General features: G+C 38.5%; 1 protein-coding gene across 1 annotated transcript; it reads left to right on the top strand.

The window, feature by feature from the left end:
* Window positions 1–738: 738 nt before the first annotated feature.
* On the top strand, window positions 739–15,283 carry LOC139950547 (proline rich transmembrane protein 1B-like). The gene is made up of 5 exons (XM_071949285.1): window positions 739–988; window positions 8,534–8,571; window positions 9,687–9,740; window positions 10,279–10,410; window positions 11,573–15,283. Exons 1-5 carry the CDS (start codon window positions 970–972, stop codon window positions 11,765–11,767), a joined length of 438 nt encoding a protein of 145 aa, XP_071805386.1. The 5' UTR covers window positions 739–969; the 3' UTR covers window positions 11,768–15,283.
* The last annotated feature ends 4,606 nt before the right edge of the window (window positions 15,284–19,889 follow it).

The raw sequence follows: 19,889 nt of genomic DNA on the forward strand, positions 1-19,889 counted from the left end.
GTAACGCACGAAAAAAGACTATCACCGCGAGCGGCAAAGCCGCAACGCGCCTTTACCAACTCGTTTTGGGGGCCTTATGTTTTTCTTTACATTTGCCAACGATTCTTGTGGGATGTAATGCATAATGCATTAGCGTGGTGAGTTGCTGGCCAATAAGAAGTCACAATTACTTGCATGACGTCACAAGAACGTTCGATGCAAATTCGTTCCATTTTCTCCCATCAAAATCGTTGGCAAAAATGTAAAGAAAAACATAAGGCCCCCAAAACGTGCGTTACATTTTTGTGGCTGTGCGTGCTATCCGGTGTGCCGTGTGTGCCTTGACCAAAGGCTAAGACTACGACCGCCTTGGCCTCATTCCCCCATATAAGGCCAAATAAATAAATAAAACAGTTAATCGTCCGGGCTTTTTTCCAAAAAGAGGAGGATGAGGGCATGTAATTTTGTATTTCTTTCAAATGTGGCCGCTATAAGCCTTTTAATTCAAACAGTATGTTCTTAAAATAGTAGTAAGTTTAATGAGAAATACACCGAATCTTTTTGAAAAATAAAATTTAAGATAAATAATAATACAAACAAGGATGCTGCATCAAAAAAGGACAAGGGAGGGGACGGTCAACTTTTTTTTTTTTTTGTCCTCAGGGACAAAATTATAGATTTGTATTTACGGTGTTCTACTTATTTACGGTACAACAACTGGCACAATCGACGCCCGATCCCGCCACACCACCCACGCGCATCATCCGTACATAAAAAAGCAAAAACGTCGTACTGTGTTACATTTTTTACCAACCACGTCGATCCATCGTTATGTGTAGCAAGTTCAAATGAATGAGGGAGCACCGTACTGACATTGACAAGACTTTGCCGACTTCGTTGATGCAGACTTGATTACTTTTGTTTCCTCGCCGCCAAGTACAGTTTCATCGCACCACCATCTCACGGCGGACCGTCGAGTGAAATTTCAGGATGACTTCAGCACCACCAGGTAAGAATGCAATATAGGATAGGTGGAGTCAGAAAGATGTTGACCGGGATTTTTTTTTATTTTAATTTTTTAATTTTTTTTAAACAAGCAATTGAAACTCAGAAACTCAGTTGAACATGAATTTTTAACAAGTACTCTCTCCTGCTTTAAGAAGAGGAAAAAAAGGAATGGAAAGAAATTATCTAGTACTGATGCTATTGTCACCCAACCCAAACCCCTCGAATATTTTACCCACAGTACAGGGGTTATAAAAAGGTGGGAAATGCCATCATTCCAACGAACCGTAAAACCTGGATCCTGATTTGAGACTCATTTTGTGTTTGTCAGTAATACTGATTTGTCAACCCCTGATCGTTTGCAGTGCAGACAACTTATTTTTTGAGGAAAACCATCTTGAAATGTAAGCTGCAAGACCACTTTCGTTTTAGGTGAACTTAGCATTGAAAATGACATGTTTATTTGCGAGAACAAGCTATTATTGTTCGTTTATAGTTGTTCATTTTATTATATGTTAAATTCACATCGGGGAGAAAAAGAATATCTTAATTTTGGTTTTGACCCATTGCTGTATTTTGTTTACATTCTGATTACTATAGTAGTGTATTAGTCATTTTGGGCGGAAACATTTCTTCGACCCAATTGTTATAGGTTCGATAATCGAATCTTGTCTTGGTGGTCACGCCCATTGTACGCACCAAGACAAAATGAGTCAGGGAAAATAGTATTTATGAAGAACCTAATTTATCTTCCTTTCGCTTTTGAAACTATTATCTCGAGTGAATCGCAAACAAGTTTTATAGTATTTTTTTTTTTGTGTAAACCTAGAGATATTTCCTTTTCAAATAATGTTTTCATTGAACTTGAGGAAGAAAAACAATTGGAAAAATAAACATACATTGCTTAAACAAGGTCGGGGTAAAAGCGGAACAGTGGAAACAAAATTACCCCATTTTGTAAATGATAGTGTGCATATTGGGTTAAAGCAACAACTGTTAGTTGTCACGAGCACGATTCTTACATCAATATATGTCCCTGAATGTCATACTTGGTAGAATAATAAGAATCTTAAAGACACTGTACACTCCACACAAATAATGTTTAGTATAAAAAGGTATTTGGTATTAACGAGCAATGGAGAGCTGTTGATAGTATAAATCATTGTGAGAAACGGCTCCCTCAGAAGTAACATAGTTTTTGATGAGAATATCTCACCAAAATAATAACAGACCTATTTCCACATGCATCTGGACACAGGTGTTATTTCTTACTTTCATTATTTTCTTATAACTATTAGGGTTAGGGTAATATTTAGGTTATTTTATGCATTGTGTGTGTGTGTGAATAATGTGTCCAGTGCCTTTAAATCTTTAAAGACACTGGACACTATTGGTAATTATTGTCAAAGACCAGTCTTCTCACTTGTTGTATATCAACATAATGCATACATTAACAAACATTTGACAACTTGAGCTCAATTGGTCGTCGAAATGCGAGATAATAATGAACGAAAAACACCCTTGTCACACAAAGTTGTAGGGATGCATTCAGATGCTTGATTTCGAGACCTCAAAATCTAATTCCGAGGTCTCGAAATCAAATTCATGAAAAATTACTTTTTTCTCTCATTCACTACGTTATATCAGAGGGAGCCGTTTCTCACAATGTTTTATACTACAACCTCTCTCCATTACTCGAAATCAAGAAAGGTTTATGCTAACAATTATTTTGAGTAATAACCAAGTGTCCACTGCCTTTAATTGGGCTAACGAAATAGGGTGTTATTGTTACTGGGGTAACTCGTTCCTCCATGGGTAAAATGAGTCACCTATACGGTATCATACGCCTATAACATGAATGCTGTTCTTACTGCGCATGTGCACGTTTCTCAGAATGTAATTACCAAAAAATGGAATTAATAAAGAAAGAAATTTGCCTTGATGTTATAGGTCCGTAACTCAAATCCGGTTGCAATATTCTAATCACGGACACAAATGACTATAATTGCAATACAAGTTTACTTTGTAATGAGAAGTACAAACCGCTCTGGATGTAATACATTCTGAGTCCCATAATGCACATCGAAGTATATAGCTGGGGTTATGGAAAATTATATCACTTTATATACCCCCGCCCCCCCCCCCCCCAGCCTTGCTCAAGGCAGTCGAATTATTCACTCCGAAAAAAGACCGCCGCTGTATAAAAACCCACCCGTATTCACTGTGCGTAAAACCCACCCGTATTCACTGTGCGTAACATCGCACGACACGATGCCCCCGTACACTATCCGCATGCGGAGGCCTTCAGGCCGACAGCCTTGTAGGATCTGTGTTGAAGCCACTGACCTCATTACTATAATAAGCGAAGAGTTCCCACGGTCAGCTCATTACCATAATGCCCGCGGAAGACGAGACATGTTTACCGCACACACCACCACCACGGACGCATGATAGGGTCCAAAGGTCGTGATAAGGGAAGTGCGTGATTGGACGTCAAAATGAATAATTCATTTGCCTCACATCCTGTGTTGTCTGATAGGTCTGACGAACGATATACATATTCATGAGCTGCATACTAGCATATCCTAGAGGCCCCCAATTTCGTCCACTATTGGAATTTTTTCAATACAACACATTAAAACGGAAAGATACAGACCCGACAAGGCTGTCGGCCTGACGGCCTCCGCATGCGGTTAGTGGTGTACGAGTGCGATGACTTGTGTGAACAGTATTCGTGCGATGTGACAGTGTGTATACGGGTGGGTCATTCGGTGTGATCGCACACACCATGCACAGGGTATACGGCGGGTGGGTTTACAGCTGCGTCTTTTGGGAGCGAATAATGCGACTGCCTTGAGCAAGGCTAGCCCACCCCCCCCCCCCCCAAAAAAAAAGGAAAACAAAAATGAAGAAAAAAATTATGGATCTGTCTTGGACCTCGATAAGGCTATAGGCATTTAACCTAAAAACGACTATAGAGGGCTCAATTCATGGAAAATTACTTTTTCTCTTAAAAACTACGTTATTTCAGAGGGAGCCGTTTCTCACAATGTTTTATACTACCAACCTCTTCCCATTATTCGAAATCAAGAAAGGTTTATGCTAACAATTATTTTGAGTAATTACCAATAGTGTCCACTGCCTTTAACTGGGCTAACGAAATAGGGTGTTATTGTTACTGGGGTAACTCGTTCCTCCATGGGTAAAATGAGTCACCTATACGGTATCATACGCCTATAACATGAATGCTGTTCTTACTGCGCATGTGCACGTTTCTCAGAATGGAATTAACAAAGAATGGAATTAATAAAGAGAGAAATTTGCCTTGATGTTATAGGTCCGTAACCCAAATCCGGTTGCAATATTCTAATCACGGATACAAATAACTATAATTTTCAATACAAATTTACTTTGTAATGAGAAGTACAAACGGCTCTGGATGTAATACATTCTGAGTCACATAATGCACATCGAAGTATAGCTGGAAAAATGGAAAAATTATATCATTTTATTCCCCCCCAAAAAAAAAAAAATAAATAAAAAAAAAAATGGATCTGTCTTTGACCTCGATAAGGCTATAGGCATATACCCTAAAAACGGCTATAGAGGGCTTAATTCATGGAAAATTACTTTTTTCTTTCGAAAACTACTTCAGAGGGAGCCGTTTCTCACAGTGTTGTATACTACCATGCCTCTTCCCATCACTCGAAATCAAGAAAGGTTTTATGCTAACAATTATTTTGAGTAATTACCAATAGTGTCCAGTGCCTTTAACTGGGCTAACGAAATAGGGTTTATTGTTACTGGGGTAACTCATTCCTCCCTGGGTAAAATGAGGCACCTATACGGTAACCTTGCCAACGAGGGCTTATACGCCTAAACACGAATTATGTTCTTACTACGCATGTGCACGCTTCTCAGACTGGAATTAATACAGAATTGAATATTGGTAATTACTCAACATAATTATTAGCATAAAACCTTTCTTGGTGACGAGTAATGGGGAGAGGTTGATGGTATAAACCATTGTGAGAAACGGCTCCCTCTGAAGTGCCATAGTTTTTGAGAAAGATGTAATTTTCTACGAATTTGATTTCGAAACCACAGTTTTAGAACTTGAGGTCTCGAAACAAAACCATCTAAACGCACACAACTTCGTGTGACAAGGGTGTTTTTTTCTTTCATTATTATCTCGCAACTTCGATGACCGATTGAGCTCAAATTTTCACAGGTTTGTTATTTTATGCATATGTTAAGATACACAAACTGTGAAGACTAGTCTTTGACAAATACCAACAGTGTCCACTGTCTTTAAAATCTAGCCGCCAACCGCTTTGCTTACTTCAATGACCAGGGAACTAATGTAATACGAATTGATATGGGTATTGTAAAATGCGCAATACAAGAACCATTTGTTATTATTAGATAAATTACTGACAGCAGATAAACAATCGATAAATATTTTACAAACAGTGGGCGTATTCAGTGTTTTTCTACATATAAATATAGTTATGTAGTGGTAGGCCTAAGCAGTATAGGCCCTTTGTGTGAATTCCAAAATACCCCGCCCCCTCCAACTCAACAAAAATTGACCAACATAATATTAACTTCACATGGACACTTTCATGCGAAAATTCTGTCATAAAGAATAGGATAAATTTGTATTAGCAGCAAGGACTGGATGGGAGGGCACATCTTTTTTGATGACTGGCTTGTTATAATAATGGTTGTAGTGTCAGGAAAACAAACAAACAAACAAACAATCATCATGTCAAATAATTTACTGTTGATTTGTGTATGCCCTTCACATTATGCGGTTGTGCCTTTCTAGGTTAAAGGAACACGTTGCCTTGGATCGGTCGAGTTGGTCTTTGAAAAGCGTCCTGTAACCGTTTGTTTTAGAATCGATATGGTTAGAAAGATGTTGTAAAAGTAGAATACAATGATCTACACAAATATGCCTCGAAATTGCGTGGTTTTCGTTTTACCTCGTCGACAAACACGGTCGGCCATTTATAAATTTGACTCCCATAAATGGCCGACCGTGTTAGTTCGCGACGTAAAATGAAAACCGTGCAATTTTGAGAGATACTTGTGTTGATCATTATATTCTACTTTGAAAACATCTTTCTAACCATATGCATTTCATAACAAACGGTTTCAAACGCTTTTCATAGACCAACTCGTCCGATCCAAGGCAACGTGTTCCTTTAATAAATAAAGGTATCATTGCAGGCTTACCATTGACACAAGAAACTACATATTTTTTTCTTCTTCTTATATTTACAGTGATGCTTTCAACTCCACTAGGGAGCAAATAAGTGTGGTTGTGTTTATTTCTATCACCATGGTAACGCTTGTGTGTCAAGGATGGCGTCCTTAGTCAACAACTTCGCTGCTATGGCGACGCATCCATCTTTACTTGTGATGGGCGTTGGCTTTTAACAACCCCTCCATTTTAAAGACACGCATGGAAAATTGTATTACACAATTATTAACAGACAAAGAATCTAGACGCATTACAAATTACTCTCCTACCACCGTTTAGTGTTTTTTACTCTAATCTTTTACTTTATTGCTCCTGCATTTGCCCACTTGACATTTGGGCGACTTGTATGGAGACCGATTCTGGCCCTGGTGATGCTGCTGGTTTCTCTCTGTTTTTTTTCTTTCTCTCTTTTTTCTTCTTCCCCCACCCCCCTGTTAATTCAACCTACCTCCATGATTCAACATTCCAGATCCCACATGTATTTGTAATTTACTGTTCAAAATCAAGGTTCAAGTTTGTTACCACTTTTCCATTTGTTCGTGGTTTGTTTGTTTGTTGGGGGTGTTGGAGTGTTTATTTGTTTGTTTGTTTGTTTGTTTGTTTGTTTGTTTGTTTGTTTGTTTGTTTGTTTGTTTGTTTGTTTGTTTGTTTGGTTGGTTATTTTTGTCACCGTTAATTCAACATTTCATATTCCACAGGTCTTTTAAATTTACTGAGCTATATCGAGGTTCAGATTTGTTACCATTATTTTATTTGTTTGTTGTTTGGTAAATTGATTGGTTATTTTTCTTCTTTTCCTTCTTCTTCTTCTTTTTATTTATTTATTTGTTTATTCATTTTTTTTTAAATTATATTATATCATTTTCCCCCTCACTTTTTTAATTCACAATCTGCATTCCATAATGTATATATATTTGTGTTGTGAATATCCAACTATTTTGCCATAACTAGTCATATAATAGCACGTCAAGGTTTTCGTTATTCTGTAGTATTATTTATTCCGCCGCTTTTCTTTTTTTTTGTCACTTTCTGAATAGTATACGCTCACACTGTTGATTCTGGCCGTCCAGGTTTGTTTGTGTTTTGTAAAGGTCGCAGCCCCTTTTCATCAGTACAGCCACCATTTTTGTAGGTCAAGTTCGCACAACGCTTATATAAAAGAGATCAATGATGGATCTGTCTTTGACCTCGATAAGGCTATAGCCATAATTAACTTAAAAACGACTATAGAGGGCTCGATTTCATAGAGCTGCTTAAAGGCATATACACTTTTGGCAATTACTCAAAATACTTGTTAGCATAAAAACTAACTTGGTAAAGAGGATAGGGGAGCTGTTGAAAGTATAAAACATTGTGAGAAACGGCTTCCTCTGAAGTGACATAAGTTTTTGAGAAAGAGGTAATTTCTCACTCAAATATTAAAAGACTTCTTTGTGCACCAAATGTGTTACTGTTTTGAATATAAGTTTTGAAAGGATGTGTTAGTTTAATTGCAACGTCACAAGTTTTTTGTTCGTCCAATTCAATTCAATTCAATTCAATTCAATTCAATTCAATTCAATTCAATTCAGTTGAGCACTTTAGAAAGACAAAACAATTGATACAAGAAAACTACTAAGTGACGGCATTACACAAGAAGCCAAAGCTTATAAACGCGGGAATGACAAAAATATATTCGTCTGGCATATCATTGTCTTTAGTTTGTATGTGAGTTATGCGTCATGTTTAGAACACCATCATTATTACCAACAATTTAAGCACCCTTGTCAATATATAGATAAATAAGCCGTTTGAGGGGTGTTGCCATCATAATGGATAATCTGTAGACAATGATAATTAATCTGAAAAGTACTAATCAATAACTGCATTAAAGGGTCTAGACACTTTTTGTATGACACAAAACGCAATGTCCACAGATATACGTACACGGTTTGAAGATAATGATGGTAGAAAGCTTCCCATAATAAAGGCACTGGACACTAATGGTAATTACTTAAAATTAAATTGTTATCATAAAAAGTAACTTGGTGACGAGCAAAGGAGAGCTGTTGATGGAATTAAACGTTGTGAGAAACGTCTCCCTCTGAAAAACGTAGTTTTTTTTTTGAAAATAAGTAATTTCTCTGTTAAATATTTGAATTGATTTTGAGGTCTCAACTTCGTGTGGTGTAAGGACAAGACAAAGTGACTTCGGATCAATTTTAAATTTGACTTTGGGTTGAGAGGTCCGAGCTGAAGTTTTGTTTCCAATGTTTTTTTGTTTGTTTTTGTGTGTTGCAGGATACGAGAAATCAGGCTATGACCAGCAGCCACAACAGGTAAGAATGGACCGACATTAAATAAGTTCATCAGGCCCAATTTCATAGAGCTGCTAAGCACAACAATTTGCTTAGCATGTAATTTCTTCTTGATTTTCAGGATAAGCAAACAACAGCTGAATACCAGTAACAAGCAATTATGCAACAAATGGAAATTTGGTTGGTAAACTTGTTTTTATCAAGGAAGAAAATTCACGCTTAGCAGAATTTTTGTGCTTAGCAGCTCTATGAAATTTGGCCATTGATAGTTGGTAATCATAACCCTTTATAGTCCCTGCACCGTCCGAGTTTGCTGAGCAGATAAATAAAGTTGAAGATTCTTGCAGTAAATAGGGGACTTTCGGGACGCTTGGTGGCAGCAGACTTACCAGGTAAAATCCATTGTTCTCGGTAATGCGCGCATGCTTGGAACTACGTACGTAAGCAATGACAATTTACCTGTTAAGTCTGCTGCCACCTAGCGTTCCAAAGTCTCCCATTACCGAATAAGAATCTTGATTCAAAGATAGCAAAGGCTTATTATTTATGTACAGTTTGTGTCCATTTCGGTAGTATTTGGTTATTAAGTATAAATCCCTTAGGGAACAATTTGTGCCTCTCGTTTAACGGCTACCAGTAATTAAAGACAGTGGACACTATTGGTAATTACTCAAAATAACTGTTAGCATCAAACCTTACTCGGTACGAGTAATGGGGAGAGGTTGGTAGTATAAAACATGGTATGAAACGGCTCCCGCTGAAGTGACGTAGTTTTCGAGAAAGAAGTAAATTTAACGAATTTTACTTCGGGACCTCAGATTTAGAATTTGAGGTCTCGAAATCAAGCATCTGAAAGCACACAACTTCGTATGACAAGGTGTTTTTTTTATTTCATTATTATCTCGCAACTTCGACGACTAATTGAGCTCAAATTTTCACAGGTTTGTTATTTTATGCAAATCCGAGTCAATTCTGACCCCAGTGTTTTTATGAGTGTAGCCTTTCACTCTGCATCAGATTTCAAAGAAATTACTGTGCAACAAGGGTGCCTTTTCTTTTATTACTTTCTTGCAACTACCAATTGAGTCAAAATGTTCACAGGTTTGTTATTTTTCTACCTATTTCTTGTTTTATAGACTGGGTATCCACCTCAAGCTACGTACAACCCTCAACAGGGCGGACAAGTTGCGGTAATTATAGACGCCATGATTTTCATACTAATTATAATAATAGTGGCTTCTTATTAAAACGCATATTATCCGCCACTCAGTGGCGCTCAAGGGGCTTTAACACAACAGTTCTTAGAGTTTAAATGTTGTTGTAACCACTTTTTAAACATGTTTAAATAATAAACATGTTTATCAATTTGTCACCTGCTAACATAATTCGTAGGAATCAAACACACACACAAATATAAGCATGTTTTAGGTTAAACGTGTGAAAAAAATTGGTTCAAAACTTATGCTTATAGAAACGTCTTGAAAATCTAAACACTTAACTGTGTTAAGAGTGTATTTTCCTGCAAGGTATGTGGGACTACATTTTTAATAATGAGAGCTATTCCTTACAAGATAACATATATCACCATGGAATTGTTAACAATCACAAATTCGCAAAGGCAAATTCGCAGTGGGTTGAGTTGTACTCAAATCTTTTTGCGGGGTGAAGAAAGGAAGTTGTTGATGATTTCCTCGTTTCAATTTCTACCATTGTTTTCCCCTTCTCTAGGTGGCCCCTGGCCCAACAATGATAGTTCGGCAGCAGGGGGCTACTCCCAATGATCATCTCATTGCCTCTGTGCTCGTCACCCTATTCTGCTGCTGTCCTTTCGGAATCATCGCAATTCTGAAATCTATGGACGTAAGTGGGACGCCCTCTTTGTGACCTTTGACCCTTGTACTGACGTCATAAAACGAATAATGCATGTTTTGCAATCGTGCAGTATAGTTTCATTCAACCATGGAGGAAGATTCAACCGAGTGTTTCAGTGGAACATTCCGTCTTTAAACTCATACAAATATTCTCACCATTGCTTCCTAAAACATTCAGGCCCTTTGCATTACACTGGAACACTCTCCCCCTACGGCGGTGAACACGCTCAAAACTAGCTTGAAAACTTACCTAAGGCAGTGAACATTATTCTATTAGTAATTACTCAAGTTAGTATTAGCATAAAACCTAACTTGGTAACGATTAATAGGGAGCTGTTGATATTAATTTAAAAACAAAAACCATCGTGATAAACGGCTCCCTCTGAATTAAACGTAGTTTTCGAGAAAGAAGTAATTTTCCACGAATTTGATTTCGAGACCTCGATCAGAACTAGATTTTGAGGTCTCGAAATCAAGCATCTGAAAGCACACAACTTCGTGTGACAAGGGTGTTTTTTCTTTCGTCATTATCTCGCAACTTCGCCGACCAATTGGGCTCAAATTTTCACAGAATTTTCTAGAGTTGAATCCTACGGTTCTTTTCAGAACCTTTCAAATTTTTAAGGAGTACCATTGAATAGTGTTACTTATTATCCTATTTCCACCATGCAAAGTTTCAAAACCTTCTCATGCACAATTGTGTTACAGCAAACCTTACTAGATTGTATCTCCACCATAGTAACTCGTGACGAGTAACTCGTGAAATCCACCCCAGGTGTCGATTTCACAAAGATAGTGCTAATTAAGTCTTAGTCTAGGACCCAATTTTCTAGAGCTGCTTAAGCACACAAATAAGCTAAGCGCAACAAAATAAAATGGTCACCTACCAAAATACCATGAAACATGTACAATTTTTTGACTGGTATTCAGCTCATTATTGCCAAGTAGGGAATTTATAAGCAGTGTTTTCTGCTGAAGCAACTCTATGAAATTGGGCCTATGACTCTTAAGGAATTATTAAGACTAGTCATATTAAACTTGGACGAGTAACTCGTCCTACAAACTCGAGGTAAGACTAGTCATAACTCTGTGTGAAATGTTTAAAATCCTACTTATTATGTACTATTGTTAATATTCATTCAATCATACAGGTCCGGTCTCGACTGGCTGCCGGTGATCTAGCCGGAGCGCAGGAGGCATCGCGCCAGGCCAAGAAGTGGTGTACCGTGGCCCTTGTCACCGGTATAGTTCTGGAAGTTATCGGCATTATCGCCTTCATCTTGTACTACGTTTTTGTAATCAGTGTTGCAGCTTCTGCCTTTAATAATTGTAATTATTATGGGTAGAGATATGATACGAATCTAGGGATCGATTTCACAAAGAACTTAGGACTAGTGACTTAGGACACGTCCTAACCTAGGACTAGTCCTAGGTTAGGACTAGTCCCAACCTAGGACTAGTCCTACCTAGGACTAGTCCACACTTAGGACTAGTCCTAACTTTGGACTAGTCCTAACCTTGGACTAGCCCTAACCTAGGACGACTAGTCCTAACCTTGGACTAGCCCTAACCTAGGACTAGTCCTAAACTAGGACTAGTCCTAACCTAGGACTTGTCCTAACGTAGGACTAGTCCTAACCTAAGAATTGTCCTAACGTAGGACTAGTCCTTACCTTAGGAGATATTCAAACTTAAGGCTAGTTCTAAATTAGGCCGAGTAACTCGTGAAATCAACCCCAGGTGTCGATTTCACAAAGATTGTGCTAATTTAGGCTTAGTCTAGGACCCAATTTTATAGAGCTGCTTAAGCACAAAAATAAGCTAAGCACCAAAATAAGCTAAGCACAACAATATTATGCTAGCCAGAATACCAGCCAAAATACCATGTCACATGTACAATTTGTGACTGGTATTCAGCTAATTATTGCTAAGCAGGGATTTTATAAGCAGTGTTTTCTGCTGAAGCAACTCTATGAAATATTGGCCTGTGGACTCTTTAGGACTTATTATTAAAACCTCGAGGTAAGACTAGTATTAACTCTTTGTGAAATCCACCTACAGTGTACTTGCATGTGCATCCTGCAGAATCGTGCACTTTACAGGGCGCCGTAAGCGCCGAATTATGCGGTATAAGCAGAGCCATAAACTTTGGGCCTTCTCTCCAGCTGTTTGTACAGTGTGACTTGTTTTCAAAAGCTTACAAAAGAGCCACCAAGCCTGGACTTCCTGCCGGCACGATTTGTACGTAACTCATGGGGAGACTTTGGAACGCAAGGTGGCATGCAACAGACTTACCAGGGGTGGAATTCATAAAGAGTTAGGACTAGTCTTATCTCGAGTTGGGACCAGTTACTCGTCCTAACTTAGGACTATCCATGCAGTTTGTATATCTCGTAGGACTAGTCCTAACTCTTTGTGAAATCGACCCCAGGTAATCTTCTCGCAAATATTCTGACGCGCGTTAGGTGCATACTGGTCTAACTAGGGATAAAATTTGATCCCTAGCTAGACCATGCACCTCATTCTACAGTTAGCGCTTGCGCAATGGATACTTGCAAAAAGGTATATTGTCAATGAAGTTTTGTGCGTGCGCACATTACCGAGAACAATGCATTTTACCTGGTGAGTCTGCTGCCACCAAGCGTCAAACAGTTACATATCTTATTATTTTAAGACTGATGCACCATAGCCTATGATTTGTGAAAGGAGGCTCACCCCCAAAACGCCCTCATCTGTTACTTTTATAATTGATTTTATTTGGCATATGTGACACGAAATAAACAAAAATCCAAAATGACCAGATCAGTATCTTGCCTGCCAGAAAGGCCCATGAATGTGCAAGGTTACTCTTTTGTAAACAAAGGTTGTATACACAGACCTTACAAGTCTTGCGCGTACACGGATATTTTGGGCACCACTTTGGTCCAATCTCTATTTTAACACGTGAAAAAAAGAACTTGACGCACTTAGATGGCTTCAGTTAACAAAAACAAGAGATCTGAAATAGTTTCGTTTAACCTTACTGTGTATTAGATTTTAAATAATTTAATTGCTTATTTTGTCAAATGTTTATCTATAGATCATTTTAGTGTTTTTACTAATAACTAGGAGAGTGATTTCACGATATTTTAACTATTTTACAACACTTACTATGTACACATTCTTGTGGTTTTAAAATAATTAAAATGTATACTATTTTCTTTTCTAAAAATAGTGTCAACTTGAACTACCTAAATCTGCCTTCTTTTTAACTGAACTCACTCAGGGTATAACTGTAAGTATAGCGCACCCATTGAAAGAGGGCGCCCTAAATACCCATCGCGCAAGCTCTAACTTTGGAATGAAGTGCATGCTGGTCTAGCAAGGGATCAAACATGATCACTAGGTAGACCAACATGCAACTTATTCCACGCATAACGTCGTGATACCAAGTATTTGTGATTCTCTTTTTAAAAGACCTCTTCGCACTCGGTATGCGCGCTGTATAGAGCGTGGAATGATGAAGTGCATGCTGGTCTAGCTAGGGATCAAACATGATCACTAGGTAGACCAACATGCAACTTATTCCACGCATAACGTCGTGGTACCAAGTATTTGTGATTCTCTTTTTAAAAGACCTCTTCGCACTCGGTATGCGCGCTGTATAGAGCGTGGAATGATGAAGTGCATGCTGGTCTAGCTAGGGATCAAACATGATCACTAGGTAGACCAACATGCAACTTATTCCACGCATAACGTCGTGATACCAAGTATTTGTGATTCTCTTTTTAAAAGACCTCTTCGCACTCGGTATGCGCGCTGTATAGAGCGTGGAATGATGAAGTGCCTGCTGGTCAAGCATGCTGTTCTAGTGTGATCGCTAGTTAGACCAGCATGCATCTCATTCAAAAATTAGCGCTTGCGCAATGGGTATTTGCGAAAAAGGTCTATAATAAACCATTCACTTCATATAAAAAAAAACTATACATTTTTTATGGGTTCCGAATCCTGAGATAACAGACGCTGAATCAAACTACAATTTTCTCACAATTTGAGGTTAGAATGAGTGGCCACTCAAATCATAGTGCCTGGAAGTGTTTAATTTTCTTCATAGGAAAGGTTAATGTACATTTTGTTTGTCCATCCTTGCATTGTGAATTTTGTGCTACTCAAAACTGCGTACTCAAAACACCAGAACTGATTAATATTATTGTACATACTAAAATAACTTTCGTCTCACACTGAGACAAACATTATTTTCAAGATATTTTTTCACTCATTTTTGTTTATGACTCAAAAGAAACAAAAGAAGAAAGTACTAAAAAACAGTACTAAAAAACAGAACCTCAGCAGGTAATATCTTAGCTTTCTACCATCATTATATTCGTTATCATTATACCATCATTATATTATACATCTTTGGCCATTGTGTGAATTGTGTCCTATTGAAGGTCTAGGCCTATACCCAAATCCTTTTACTAAGGCTAGTATTTTACCCCAGAATGGGTTGTTTGAAACTGTTATATTTTAGCCATTTGTAAAGCCATACACACAACACCGGTGTTTGGGGAATAGTTTTTGTTTTTATGAGTGCACTCACACCTGCACCAACCGGCAAATCGAACATCGACAAATGTGAAGTTTCCATTATTCCCAAATTCACATTATTCAAGGCGAAACGGGGAAAAAACTTTCAGTCGGATCACATTTTTTAATAATGGTAGAAAGTATTTACTCCGGTTTTCGGTAAAATTGTGTTGTTGCTTTACCAAAGTCGTCTAGAATTAAATCACTTTTGCTATGTTGTAAAAAAATAAAACAAAATAGAGGAAACATAAACTTAGCTTTTTTTAGTTTCGTGACCATGTTCCTAAAAATTTGAATAAACGCTTAAACGAGTTTTGAGTGAGTTGGTTCGATTGTTTTCTGGAACTTAATCCCGGTTTGAAAACTTTGAGAGCCGAGTTCGTCTGCTATGTACTAACTACTACAATACGTCGTCCTTCGGACGGGACGTAAAGTCGTTGGTCCCGTGTGTTGTATAATACACGTAAGAGACCCCAGTGCTCTAAAAAAAAAATGGGGTTGCCCGGTGTTCCTGGCTGGATTGGCATCATATTGCGCCACAACACTTTGTAAACAGTTACATGGTGCTATGCAAAAGGGAAAGACTGTATGTTGAAGCGCCTTCAGTGACAGATACGAGGGATATAGACTTTTATAATGGTGCAGCCATCTAGAATTTCTCCCATTGATGTCAATGTTACCAAACCGAGGCTGGAACATAAATAGTATGGTTTCTATTTGCAAAATGATGACTAGCATTCATTATTGTTATAGGATACGAGGTACATGACTAAGACTGAGGCAGTATGACGAAGCTCTATTAGAAGCGACTACCGTTGTTATTAATGGTAATCATTTAAAGCCATTGGACACTTTCTGAACAGAACAAAAAATAAAAGTTCACAGATTTACAAATAACTTACAGGGTTTAAAAAAGGTAATTGTGAAAGACTTCTCTTGAAATATTAGTCCATGAAATGCTTTACTTTTTGAGAAAACGTTAAAACAATTATCAATTCTCGATATCGAACATAACGGATTTATTTTAAACACATGGCATGACACGGCGAAACGTGCGGAAACAAGGGTGGGTTTTCCCGTTATTTTGTCCCGACTCCGATGACCGATTGAGCCTAAATTTTTACAGGTTTGTTATTTTATATAGAAGTTGGTGATACACGAAGTCTTTTTGTCATACTTAACAAAATTTAACATGGCAATGAAGAACTTTTCTTAAAGTTTCGGGAAAGGTGTCCACAAGTGAAAATTACATTAAAACCTAACAAAACAGGCATCACTGGCCACGACCAATATGCCATACAAGAAAACGCCCATAAAAAGCTGTAGACATCAACCAAAACCACACAAGTTGACAACATCAACACACAGCTGTGTTTATGGTGTAAACCGAGGACTTCTCTTTGTTCTCCCTTTGTTTGGACATAGTTTATTTTTCAGACGTCCCCATTTGGCTTTGTACACGAAATCGAATTGAGGACGTCCTCGGCGTGACTTTTCCCGGATCCCCTTTTGTTAAAGTCCTCGGTTTGAACGTGTAGACATGCCCAAGCAGTCAAACCTCCCTATTAAAATTCACTGAGGAGGGAATTGTGTTGTTAGATCTCGTACCTTTTGATGTTCCCCAAGATCTTGTCCTACCTTTGTAAAACTCCACATCGTCATAAAAACCAATACCACACACTCCAAAGAAACCTTCAACTTCATTCAACCAGAGAATCTGAGTCACTATTGTTCACAGTCAAGAAGAAACCTTCCACTTCCAGAGTAGGTGAAAACATCTGAAAGACAAGAAAACCAAAAGCTGTTTAAAGGCACTGGACAACTTAAAGGAACACGTTGCCTTGGATCGGACGAGTTGGTCTATAGACGATGTGACCTCTGACGTCACACTACTACCATAACATGATTCGCGCGCACACCGCCGGGCAAAACCTTTGTGTTTTGGCAGCCAGCTAGAAAGTGTACGCAATCTTACTACGACTACGCAACTCAGTGCCTGGCGAAACATGACGTATATAGTGTTTTGTCAACAGAGGGCGGTTTGAGTGTAAACATAGGTCACATCGTCTATTAAAAGCGTTTGTAACCGTTTTTATTAATGCATATGGTTGGAAAGATGTTTTAAAAGTAGAATACAATGATCCACACAAGTTTGCCTCGAAATTGCGTGGTTTTCCTTTTACTGGCGAACTAACACGGTCGGCCATTTATGGGGGTCAAAAATTTGACTCCCATAAATGGCCGACCGTGTTAGTCGACGAGGTAAAAGGAAAACCGTGCAATTTCGAGGCATGTTTGTGTGAATCATTGTATTCTACTTATAAAACATCTTTCTAACCATATGCATTTTATAACAAACGGTTACAAACGATTTTCAAAGACCAACTCGACCGATCCAAGGCAACATGTTCCTTCAAGTGACTGTCAAAGACCACCGATTCTCACTTGGTGTATCACAAAATAATTATTGTGCATAAAATAACAAACCTGTGAAAAATGTGGGCTCAAATGGTCATCGAATATGCAAGAGAATAATGAAAGAAAAACACCCTTGTTGCAATACATTGTGCTTTAAGATGCATAAAAGGCTTCAGTTGAAGTCTTTATTATTTTAAGTGAGAAGTTACCCCTTTCTCAAAAACTACTTTACTTCAGAGGGAGCCGTTTCCCACAACGTTTTTAAACTATCAACAGCTTTCCATTGCTCATTACCAAGTAGGTTTATTATGCTAACAATTATTTCAGTAATTTCCAAAAGTGTCCAGTATCTTTAAAGGCAGTGGACACTATTTTTAATTACTCAAAATAATTATTAGCATAACAAGTAACTTACGTTGTAACGAGTAATGGGGAGAGGTTGATAGTATAAAACATTGTGAGAAACGGCTCCCTCTGAAGTAACGTAGTTTTCGAGAAAGAAGTTATTTTCCACGAATTTGATTTCGAGACCTCAGAATGACCAATGACCAACTTGTGGTCTCGAAATCAAGCATCTGGAAGCACACAACACTTCGTGTGACAAGGGTGATTTTCTGGAAAAGTTTCCGTATGGCGCCACCCCTTTTTCATTCGATATGAAACAATATAGTATGTCCCTTTTTGTAAAAATGGGTGAAAAAGTGGTGGCGCCATACGGTAAGTTATTCAAATTTAAATTAAAACTTAAAAACGGCTATTGTGTTTATATGATGGGAGAAGTTTGCACCTTTTGTTTAGACTATTGAAATTAGATTGGATTTCCGATTGCTTTTGTTAATAATGTAATAATATGTAAATATTTAATAGAAATTATAAGCTGATTTAACAAAATTGACAAAAATACACCGGTTCTTATTATGAATTTACCTTTCATGTTCGTGAAAGTCATTCAGTGACACACCTTCTGTTGTCGCATGGTTGAAAACACATAGCTGCGCGGCGGTACCCATACACATCACCACTGGACCGTGGTGGGGTGTTGCAGCTCTCTTACGCCGGGCTGGGCGAGGTGCCCCAAGCTCCGGTCCAACGGGCTGTGTGTCGTGCCTCCCCGGTCCCGCTGGCATGGCTTGTCTTTTCTGGTAAAGACAAGATGTCCAGTCGCCTGTATTGGGTGCGTTCGTTTAGCTTCCCTGGGTCGACCCCGGTGTGTGGCGTTTTCTTTTTCCAGGACGAACGTGTGCCGATAATAACCCACGTTTGTCCTGGAAAAAAAAAAAAACGACACACACCGGGGTCGACCCAGGGATGCTAAACGAACGCACCCATTATCAGCACAAGAACAGTCCACATGCTGCTATAAGACATACGAGTCAGATTGAAGCCAGCCTAATAGAGAAATATGCCCAGTGTTGAGGTATTCTTCAATAGAAAGCACGAACTGATGAGGCCTCGTCAAGTTATCTCTTATAGCAAAGGTTTGACTCCTCTGTTGCATGCAGTGCGGTCCTAGTCTACCAGGGCTAGCTCCAACGCAAACCAAAATCAATGTCTGCAACTGCACGGTCTTCAGCACTCAACTCCGTGGTGGTTTGAATTCAGAAATTCCCAAAACCGGGAGCCATTATCTGCTAAAAATCATGCCCAAATCACTAGTTTTGATGTAGGATATTGGGAGTTTGACAGGACAAACGCAGAGCCGCGTGTCCAGTCCGTTCTTACCCACGTGCAAAACTACAGTGTGTGTGTGTGACGTGTGTGTGTGTGTCGAAACTCGACATTGTTCTGTTACAATAAACGCGTGGGTCGTCTCAATATTCGCATAGCGAAGGGATTAACATAGTTTCTGGCAAGGTCTGTTCAAAGATAAATGAAGGGAATTTATTGTGAGATGCTTTAAAAAAAAACTCATTAAGGACAAAAACAAAGCTGGTACACGGATAACGTAGGCCTACCTTTTAAGAAGTTTTTTTTGAAGGCATGGACACCTTCAGTAAGTGTCAGAGACCAGTCTTCTCACTTGGTGTATCTCAACTTATGCATAAATAACAAACCTGTGAAAATTTGAACTCAATTGGTAGTTGAAGTTGCGGGAGAATAATGGAAGAAAAAAAACACCCTTGTCACACGAAGCTGTGTGCTTTCAGGTGCTTTATTTCGAGACCTCAGCTGAGGTCTTGAAATCAATTCAAATCGAAGGGGACAATTTCTTTCTTGAAAACTACGTTTCAGAGGGAGCCTTTTCTCACAATGTTTTATACTATCAACTGCTTTCCATTGCTTGCTAACATTTATTTTGAGTTATTTTGAACAAACAAACACCCTCACAAAAAATAGAAAATCCAGACCCCTGCAAAAACATTGCATAAGTAGAAGCCGGTTCGTACTTCCCGCGAATGCAAAAGTTTACTTGGTGCGGAACAGCGCCCTCTCGGGGCTCGTGAATTAAGCAAGAGATCAGCTTTTAGCCTTCGTCAATCCCCG

Source organism: Asterias amurensis, chromosome 18 (assembly GCF_032118995.1).
Source record: "Asterias amurensis chromosome 18, ASM3211899v1".
Taxonomy (NCBI): Eukaryota; Metazoa; Echinodermata; class Asteroidea; order Forcipulatida; family Asteriidae; genus Asterias; species Asterias amurensis.

Bases quoted from the DNA above. Each gene is read 5' to 3' on its own strand.
- LOC139950547 (XM_071949285.1), top strand. The intron at 8,572-9,686 runs GTAAGAATGGAC...CTTGTTTTATAG, and splicing joins ATGACCAGCAGCCACAACAG to ACTGGGTATCCACCTCAAGC. The intron at 9,741-10,278 runs GTAATTATAGAC...CCCCTTCTCTAG, and splicing joins AACAGGGCGGACAAGTTGCG to GTGGCCCCTGGCCCAACAAT.